This window comes from Mus caroli, chromosome 1, assembly GCF_900094665.2.
Source record: "Mus caroli chromosome 1, CAROLI_EIJ_v1.1, whole genome shotgun sequence".
In the NCBI taxonomy this organism is placed as follows: domain Eukaryota; kingdom Metazoa; phylum Chordata; class Mammalia; order Rodentia; family Muridae; genus Mus; species Mus caroli.
In genome coordinates, this window is record NC_034570.1 from 150969425 (window position 1) to 150979865 (window position 10441).

The 10441-nt window shown below is 39.3% G+C and overlaps 1 protein-coding gene across 3 annotated transcripts in view; it reads right to left on the bottom strand.

Annotated features, from left to right (window-relative positions):
* Rabgap1l (RAB GTPase activating protein 1 like) overlaps window positions 1–10441 on the bottom strand; it is a 551913-nt gene that overhangs the window by 119939 nt on the left and 421533 nt on the right. For 2 of the 3 annotated variants that reach the window (XM_021173796.2, XM_021173811.2), the window contains exon 19: window positions 669–797. In XM_021173796.2, coding sequence (XP_021029455.1) covers window positions 669–797 — 129 coding nt within the window. Of the gene's footprint in view, window positions 1–668; window positions 798–9886; window positions 10426–10441 lie in introns of those variants that run through there. The other variant, XM_029477265.1, reaches the window with a different exon arrangement.

A 10441-nucleotide genomic window follows, 5' to 3' on the forward strand; every position in this document is an offset into this window, starting at 1 on the left:
TCCTATGATACTATAAGATCCATAATACATGTCTTTTGGCTTAATAAACAAGTTTATGTCAATTCTGGAGGTATATGTAGTGACATTAGGAAACTGGTTCTAAATCTTTTAGAGAAAATATGCTCACCTACCATAGTTTTCATTTGTGTGGATACAGCTTTTAATTTTAAGTTAATTTATAAGATTTGTTTAGTCAGACACATGACACAGACCAATATATCTACAGGGATCTGGTAGACGTGAGATGGCTCTGGAAAGACCAAGACTCAAACTGCCTAAGTACTTAAAGAAAAGGAAAGAACTGTTTGGCATATTTTTCCTGCTCTGTCCTAAATAATCTTAAAACAGATGGCAAAAGCTAAATACCAAGTCTGCTGTCATGGAAACCACTATTATAGCAGCCCATTCCAGAGCCCCACCTAAAAGATAACTGACTCCCTTCTATTACAATCTGAGCCCTGGACCTTTCACTGTGAGTCCTACTAAAGGTAGAACAACTGTCAACATCCTGGAATGCTGAAGTCTAGGCGAGAAGAGTGTGTACACAGCATCCCCAAAACACACTCAGACCAGCACCACAGACACCAGAAGGTGCACACACTTTGCTATGTTTACGGTATTCTACATGTAAGTTATACAGTCATCATATGTCAGTTCGTGGATCTTACTTTAATATTGCAAGCCTGCTCCATCAATCTTCTCGCATTCTCCTCTGCCCGGTATCTCTTTGGAAGTTGAACTCTGAAAAACTTCAAAGCACCTTCAAAATCAGCCTGAAGGAGGTCTTCCTTTGAGGTCTGTAAAACAATCACCAAGACACAACATCACACTAAAGCTTGACTGCATTACACGAGTAAATGTATTACAGAAAAAAGAATGTTGATTTTCATGAATATGCCATTACATACTTTTAGTATTTCTACTATTCACAACATATTAGCATGAGACATGCAGAAATAAATCCTAAAGCAATGTAAGAGACAATTATTAACTAATTAACATTTAATTTATATTATATGGAGACTATAATAATGGATCCCTGTAAAGTTTACCAAGCTAGAAGTTAAAAAAGAAAAAGAGAGAGACAGACAGACAGAGACAGAGACAGAGACAGAAAGAAAAGAAAATGAGTAAACTCCTGAATTAACCTGTGACTTCACCTTGATGAGGATTTTATTTATAGCAATCAAAGCCCATCATTGTTACATAATAAACACCTAATGGGAAGATGGCATTTTACTAATGGCAACAGCAGCTTAAGTGAAGAAAACAAGGACTAGATCCAACAACTACAGAAAGCTATGAAAAAGTAAACGAAGCAAACCATTTAACTACTGGCTTCTTACTAAAAAAAGTTTGCAAAATTCACTTTATTTTTTTACTTTCTTTGGGGGGGGGTTGACTTTATTGGATATTTTCTTTATTTACATTTCAAATGTTATCCCCTTTCCTGGTTTCCCCTCCAAAAGCCCCCTCCCTCATGTCCTTCCCCCTCCCCCTGCTCACCAACCCACCCACTACTGCTTCCTGGCCCTGGCTTTCTCCTACACTGGGCCATAGAGCCTTCACAGGACCAAGGGCCTCTTCTTCCACTGATGTCCAACTAGGCCATCCTCAGCTACATATGCAGCTGGAGCCATGGGTCCCTCCATGTGTACTCTTAGGTTGGTGGTTTAGTCCATGGGAGCTCTGGGGTTGCTGGCTAGTTCATATTGTTGTTCCTCCTATGTGGCTGCAAACCCCCTCAATTCCTTGGGTCCTTTCTCTAGCTCCTTCACTGGGGACCTTGTGCTCAGTCCTATGGATGGCTGTGAGCATCCATTTCTGTATTTGTCAGGTACTTGCAGAGCCTCTCAGGAGACAGCTATATCCAAGCTCCTGTCAGCAAGCACTTGTTGGCATCCACAATAGTGTCTGGCTTTGGTGACTGTATATAGATGGATCCCTAGGTGGGGCAGTCTCTGGATAGTCATTCCTTCAGCCTCTACTCTGCACCTTGTCTCTGTAACTCCCTCCATGGGTGTTTTGTTCCCCCTTCTAAGAAGCATCAAAGTATCCACACTCTGGTCTTCCTTCTTCTTGAGTTTCATGTTTGTGAATTGTATCTTGGGTATGCTGAGATTCTGGGATAATAGCCACTTATCAATGAGTGCATATCATGTGTGTTCTTTTGTGATTGGGTTACCTCACTCAGGATGATATCCTCCAGATCCATCCATTTGCCTAAGAATTTCATAAATTCTTTATTTTTAATAGCTGAGTAGTANTCCATTGTGTAAATGTACCACATTTTCTGTATTGATTCCTCTTTTGAGGGACATCTGGGTTCTTTCCAGCTTCTGGCTATTATAAAAAAGGCTGCTATGAACATAGTGGAACATGTGTCCTTATTGCATGTTAGAGCATCTTCTGGGTATATGCCCAGGAGAGGTATTGCGGGATCCTCCAGTAGTACTATGTCCAATTTTCTGAGGAACTGCCAAACTGATTTCAAGAATGGTTGTACCAGATTGCAATTCCACCAGCAATGGAGGAGTGTTCCTCTTTCTCCACATCCTCACCAGTGTCTGCTGGCACCTGAATTTTTGTTCTTAGCCATTCTGACTGGTGTGAGGTGGAATCTCAGGGTTGTTTTGATTTGCATTTCCCTGATGATTAAGGATGTTGAACATTTTTTAGGTGCTTCTCAGCCATTTGGTATTCTTCAGTTGAGAATTCTTTGTTTAGCTCTGTACCCCATTTTTACATAGGGTTATTTGGTTCTCTAGTGTCTAACTTCTTGAGTTCTTTGTATATGTTGGATATTAGCGCTCAATTGGATGTAGGATTGGTAAAGATCTTTTCCCAATCTGTTGGTTGCCTTTTTATCTTACTGACAGTGTCCTTTGCCTTACAGAAGCTTTGCAATTTTATGAGGTCCCATTTGTCCATTCTTGATCTTACAGCACAACACATTGGTGTTCTGTTCAGGAATTTTTCCCCTATGTCCATATGTTTAAGGCTCTTCCCCACTTTCTCCTCTATAAGTTTCAGTGTCTCTGGTTTTATGTGGAGGTCCTTGATCCACTTGGACTTGAGCTTTGTATAAGGAGATAAGAATGGATCAATTCTATAGCTGTCTCTTGTGAGGCTATGCCGGTGCCTGGCAAACACAGAAGTGGATGCTCACAGTCAGCTATTGGATGGAACACAGGGCCCCCAATGGAAGGGCTAGAGAAAGTACCCAAGGAGCTAAAGGGGTCTGCAACCCTATTGGAGGAACAACAATATGAACTAACCAGTACCCCCAGAGCTCGTGTCTCTAGCGGCATATGTAGCAGAAGATGGACTAGTCGGCCATCATTGGGAAGAGAGGCCCCTTGGTCTTGCAAACTTTATATTCCTCAGTACAGGGGAACACCAGGGCCAAGAAGTGGGAGTGGGTGGGTAGGGGAGTGGGGCGGGGAGGGTATGGGGGACTTTTGTGATAGCATTTGAAATGTAAAATAAGAAAATACATAATTAAAAAAAAGGGGGGGGAAGGGAACTGTAGCTCTGAGGTTGAATGCTTGCCAGCTTGCCTACAAGGCACTTGGTTTGATTCCTAAGAATACAAAACAAAGAATGGAAAATTATTTTAAGTTGTTTTGAAATATACACAGTTTTAAGTAGCTTCTGTAATGTTCAACAGCATACCAAAACTTAGCCTTCTGATCTAACTGAAACACTGTATACATCAAGCAATTTCTCCCCATCCCCTCTACCCTCCAGACTTTGATAAATTCCATTCTACTCTCAATAAAAAAAAAAAAAAGAACAAAGAAGAACGGATCAATTCAAATTCTTCTACATGCTAACTGCCAGTTAAGCCAGCACCATTTGTTGAAAATGCTGTCTTCTTTCCACTGGATGGTTTTAGCTCTTTTGTCAAAGATCAAGTGACCATAGGTATGTGGGTGCATTTCTGGGTCTTCAATTCTATTCCATTGATCTACCTGCCTGTCACTGTACCAATTCTATGCAGTTTTGATCACAATTGCTCTGTAGTACAGCAGAATCAATCAGAATATCTGCACATAGGAAAAAGACTGAAAGGAAACACAGCAGAATGTTTGCTCAGATAAAAGGACTATAGGTGATTTTTTTCTTTTGATTTTACAGTAGTTTCTGCAATATTCTAGTAAACAATTAAAAACAATAGTGACGCCAGGCGTGGTGGCGCAAGCCTTTAATCCCAGCACTCGGGAGGCAGAGGCAGGCAGATTTCTGAGTTCAAGGCTAACCTGGTCTACAAAGTGAGTTCCAGGACAGCCAGGGCTATACAGAGAAACCCTGTCTCGAAAAACCAAAAACAAACAAACAGAAAACCAAAAAACAAAACAACAAAAAAACCCAATAGTGACAAAATCTCTGGTACATACTAATGATTTAGGTAGAAAGGTATATAGAAATAAGTAAAAAAGAAATTAAGCATATTCAGTGAGGAAAAAGGCACAGGCCTGAAATTTGACGTAGGTTGATCATCCTGAGTTTGAGGCAAGCCGTGGTTATTTAGCGAGTTCTAGTACATTATCTTAAAACACACAAGCACACAACTGTATCTAAGAGATTTTCCCTCCACAGTTGAGGCACAGTTCCTTCCAAATTTGCAAAGATTTAGATGCCTCACTAGGGATTTGACACAAAGTAGGTATTTGGTTCTGGGAACAGAATTGGGCCCTCACCCACACTAACCATATGCTCTAACCCTGAGCTATGTATCTTTAGTTTGTTTTTTAAAAAAAATGCTTTAGAATTGATAATTGATAATCTCTCTGTGTGTATATCTATCTGGGAATTTCACTGTGTTTGATTTTGGTTTTAGATTTGTATTACATAGCCACGGTTCCTCGAATGAAAGCAAAATGGGACCGTGTGGTAAACTTGCCCATGTGTGAATGCTTGTAGAGCCCATGGTGACAACAGGCCTCCAGCTGCCTCTCCACTTCATGTTTTCAGAGAAGGCCTTGCACTACATCAGACATCTGTTGTTTCAGCTAGCCTGGCTGGCCAGTGAACTCATGAGGTTCCCCCAGCTCTACTCCCTGGTGTTGGGGTTAGAGGCACACACGATCACATCTGGCTTTTAATGTAGGTGCTGAGGATTAGAACTGGCATTTTCCTCCCTGCACAGATGCAACTCCTTAACCTAAGGAAGACAGGATTTCAAAGTTTAACATAAAGTCTCACAACTCAGAGACAAACTTACCTAGCCTTTTGATAGTTTGCTTGTTCCTTTCCTTATCTTCCTCACATCCCTTAAGTATATACTACATATATGAAAGGCTTTATATATTCATATTTTGAGTAGCAATGAATGTATCTTACTAAATACATGTTTCAGAGATGCCAAGCACTAATATTATTGTTAGTCTAAGGAACAATGAGACGTGCTTCCTATGAAAAGGACACATGGCCTCAACCAGGATCACTAGCTCTAATCCACACGAATTAATAATTACCTAGCTATGAAGATGATAACAATGGTTATAATTAAGCTTAGAGTTATATAAATATTAATCCCCTGACAAAGAGGAAAGACTTAGCACATGACTTCATGATGATAAGTCTTAATCTTTAGCAGAAAGGCTGACACTTCTGTAACCAAACCAAGTACTCTCAAAAGATGTCCTAGCTTCTGACCACAGAATCCCATCAAGCTAGACTTGATTTACCCTGCAAAGGCTATTACTTCTCAACTGAAAAGTTATTAACTTTTTGTTTATAGGCATAACCAATAAAAGATGAACCATTTTTTTATCTTTATGGCAAATTCTTAAGAGTGTTTCTATTGTACCTTTGAATAATTGCAAGAGAACAGTAAATTATCAAAAGGCAAATATTCCTCCAACACTGCTAAGTAACAGTGATCAGAGGTAACATCTACATGATAGCATCTAAATAATAAAGTGATTTACCAATATATGTCTCTTGCTTTATGACAACCTTTTCATAGTGTGAACTATGTTTATCCCTTACATCTTCAGAGGCGATAGCACTCATTCCTTCATTTGGACAGAATTATATATGAAGCCTGTTGGTATGATTAAAGACATTTATACAAATTCTACTTCCGTTTTTTCCCAAGTAGGTAGTAAGAAATATCTGCAAGAAGTGATTTTACTATAATATTCTTTGAGGTTGCCGCGGTAATAGGAATAAAATATTCAAGCACACAACAGACATCAGTGTAAGTGTGGTCTATGGACTCATATAAGCTCAAGTACAGCAGGCTCAGGGTTAAGAGACAAAACTTACACAGTACCAACTAAGGAACTGATTCTGAACTTATTTTAATATGAAGATGTTTGGGGATTTTTGAGGGACATAAAAAATATACATATAACATCTTCTGTATTTGGGCTTTTAACTTTTTAAAAAGCAATAATCTCTGTCCAGTGAGCAATCTTTACAGATGTTAGCAATAAAGGTAAAAAAAGGAGACAATCCAGTCTCCAGTAGTTTTTTTTTTTTTTTTTTTTTTAATACCTCACTTTATTTCAGAAAAGCCCATAAACTAAAAACATATTAGGGCATATTTTGATAGCATAAAATTTTTCATTACAATGAAATATTGCAATGTTTACTAAATGAGCAGCTATAATATTTGCTTGAATGTGCACACATGCGTGTGCGCGCCCGCGCACAAACACACACACACACACACACACACACACACACACACCCCTCAATCTTTAAACTTACTTTGGAAATATCCAGAGGATCGGTTTGAAAATATAGATGACACTAGTTTTAATATCTAATGATATGACAATAACTTCTCATGTCATATGATTGAAACAAACAAACAAACAAACAAACAAACAAACAACCCTAGAGAGAAAAGAAGACTTCTGACTGTGAAGAAAGTTAAAGTTTTTCTTCCCCCACAAAGCTCACTAGCAGCGCACAACCTCTGGCCATGTGCTATGTACTTCTGCTGACACCACATCGAATGTGTTTTCCCACTGAAAAATGCAGTGTAAGAATAACACATTTTCTTTTTTAAAGAAGAAAATTTGGTGGAGATAGTTCTAACATCTGAGTTTTAGTTCTAGATGTTTCTATTCTAACTCCTAAATACTCTTGGATGAGAAATTTTTCCTCAAACTCTCTACTAAGCAACAAATTCTAAGTGAGTATTTGGGGCAGGGGAAGCTGCATAGTTCTTTTCTCATCCGCACTGTTTTTACACTGAATGGCCTTTTCTTTTTTCACTTATGATGTCCTATAGGATTTCTGTTTAGCCTCCCCTCCACTGTTGTAAGCCTAAGAACTTTAAAAGAGGATAAGGATAACCTTTAGCTGGTGTATAAGATGTTTACATCTATCTGAGTATTCTAATTCCAATAAAGAAAGATGTTTGCTAAGTCATCACATGGAACTGATGCATCTTGGTAACATCTAAAACAAAGTACTTGTGTAAGTACTTGATCTCCTGGGGGATTGTTCTTTACTGTCTGTACCTTTGAGAGGTAAATCACACAGATTGTAAATGTCTCTCACCGTCACACAAGCCTCAGCATTTAGCTCTCTCTGTCAATTAGGAACCATAAATAAAGCTCAAAGCACAAATCCATTCTGGTTGGATAAACATCGTTTACTTGCTTGTTTTTGTTTTTGTTTGTTGTTACATGAGGCCCTCTGCAGCACAGGCTGGCCTAGAACTCACTATGTACCACAAGCTGATCTTTGGCTTCAGCCTCCTGAGTGCCAGGGTCATAGGGAAGCACAGCTACACCTGGCTTTGACTTTTATTTTTTTAAACTAATTTATAATGAAGAAATTTAGTGACATTTTACAATAAAATAAGTAATCTGTACATGTTTGTATGCAGTCATGTTTAAAACATGACTAAAAAGGCAGAGTCATGTCTTAAACTTGGGTCTTGGCCTCCTGGCTGGAAATGGACAGATACTGATACTGCATGTGGAAGGATGCCTCCTAGGCCCACCATCAATCCTAAATCATTAGCCAGTCCAATAACACTGAGTTGAGCAACTAAGCCCATCCCCCACCCTTCCAGTATACAAGCTAAACTTTGAGTGGTAACTCTTTCGATAGCAGATCCCAATTCACAGTCACCATGTTAATTAAAGGAATCCCCAAATATAAGCTACATACAACCAAGGGTTCTATCAATAATCTTTCAAGGGCAACTGTGTACAACAATGCCTGAGACTTCCAAATGATCACAAATACAGATCAGCATATGTTAGTCACATACAGTTAGCACTATTGCCTAGGCTCTATAAGATAGAGTCCAAAAAGCCCGAGGGAAGCACCTCCTTTAGATACATCATTTGACATCCAGATTTGCCCATCTGCAACATAGGGATATATGTAACCTCCCTAAGATCTCAAGTTTGGAAGCCCAACTCCCTGTGGATTTTATTGCTAATTAAATGTTTTTAACTAGTAGTTCAAATTTATCTCTCATACAGATATGACTGTGAGACATCTTTTAAGCTATCAATTCATGTTTTTACTTCAAAATACTGAAAACTTGAAAGTAAAATAGGCTACACTAGGGACTGTGAAGTAATGATTAAAAACCCCTGAGTAGCCTTTAAGACTTGAAATTTGCTACACCAAGACTCAGAGATGCAAGGAATTTGTCTAAATGTATATTAGCAATTTCTAGTGCCAAAATTTCTGGACTTAAAAAATAAAACTCATTTCTAATACATGAGGATCTTTCTATTTTCTCCCTTGTAAATTAAACTGTTAATCAGGAAAGCAATGGTTTCACCTAGGCATTGAAACGTATGTACTCATATTTGTAAAAATTCTTCCCTACATGGAAAAGAAATTGTCATATTTCTCAAATAACCTTTCTATAATTTTAAACTGCTCATCACATCTAACTTCATCTTGCAATGATCAACCGACTTTTTTCATGGTGGGAAATTTCTCATACACATGGCTACAGCATGTCTGTTATGATCAAACAGAAGAAATGGAGGAAGAGAAGTAAGAATTAAATCCAGTCAAATAAACACTGAAAAGATATGCATCTGAGAGAATCATATAAATCCAGAATAGCATTAAAATTCCATTTTACAATGCAGACAATGCTGGTTTGGGTTTTTTGTTGTTGTTGTTTTTTTAATTTCCAATAACCAAATGATGGTATAGGACTACTGTAGACCAATTATATCACCCAACAGTTGCTAGGTACAGCTCTGGAACCACTGAAGAGAAACCCTGCCACAGCAATTATGGGTATTTAATTTTAACCCTTGGTAGGAAATGAAGAAGGCTGATTTTTCTCTTATTCAGAAAATCAAATAACAAACAGGCCAGACTTCTCAGACTCATAGAACAGACCCAGTAGCTGTATGCCGTTTTATAGACACATAGTTCAATCACCCTAGGAGAGAAACCTGCAATTTCTTAGCCAAGGAATTTTAGATAATAAATCCCCACTTCTCAAATTTAATTGGCAATCCTGCGAGGAGGCTGGGAAGCCAGCCTCACATAGTCTAGATAGATGGCTATTTCTGTTGTAAAATTTAACCCTTTGGAGAAATAAATAACAGAACACCCACATCAAGTTTTGGGGTTTTCTGGTTCATTGCTGAGGCTAGACAGCCTGAAAATGTTCCCCCCTCCTCCTTGCCACAGAGATAATGCCACCGATGTGACCCTCAGCTCTGAGAAAAGAACCATAATTTCCTATGGCCAGTTAAGGAGTGGCATGGTCCAGGCTTCAAGGAAGCTACAGAGCAGTGGCCACTCAGCCCTCCTTCTCAGTAGAAAGGGTTGAAAGGGAAGAAATCAGGAACCCACAAGCCTCCAGAATGGCATTCCCATAGAGCACTACACAGACTCTCTACAAATTAAGTTCAATGAAAAACAATCTCACCGCAAGAAGCCGTGGCACAAACAGCCGATGCCCCATCCCCAGAAGTTCCAGCACTCGACATGCATACTCATTCACCAGCTTGCTCCTCTCGTCGTGCATGTCCTGAGACTTTTTGACAGGAGGTGTGAGCTTAGCAGCTGGGGCTGGGCAGGGCACCCCTTCTTCCATGAGCAGTAAATAGGTATCCAGAATGAGAAAGCTGGATCTCTCATCCACAATCCTAAGAACTGCAGATAGAGGGGAGCCAGGCTATGTCTCCCCAGGAGGATGCACAAAATGGTCTATGATGGGAACTGTCAGCTAATGTCGCCACAAGAAAAACATTTTGTCTAAATTATCAACTATGCACAAGCCCTGGAGCACACTAGAGAAGGAAATCAAAGGTTGCTACAAATAAAAAATGGCAAAAGCAATTCAATCCTGGCAAAATAGCCAGGAGCGGAGCAGGAAGAGTTCAGATGCATGTGTCAAAATGGACAAGCTCAGAGGGCTCTAGCATGTGTGACTGAGAGAGGGAGAGGTGTGTGTGTGTGTGTGTGTGTGTGTGTGTGTGTG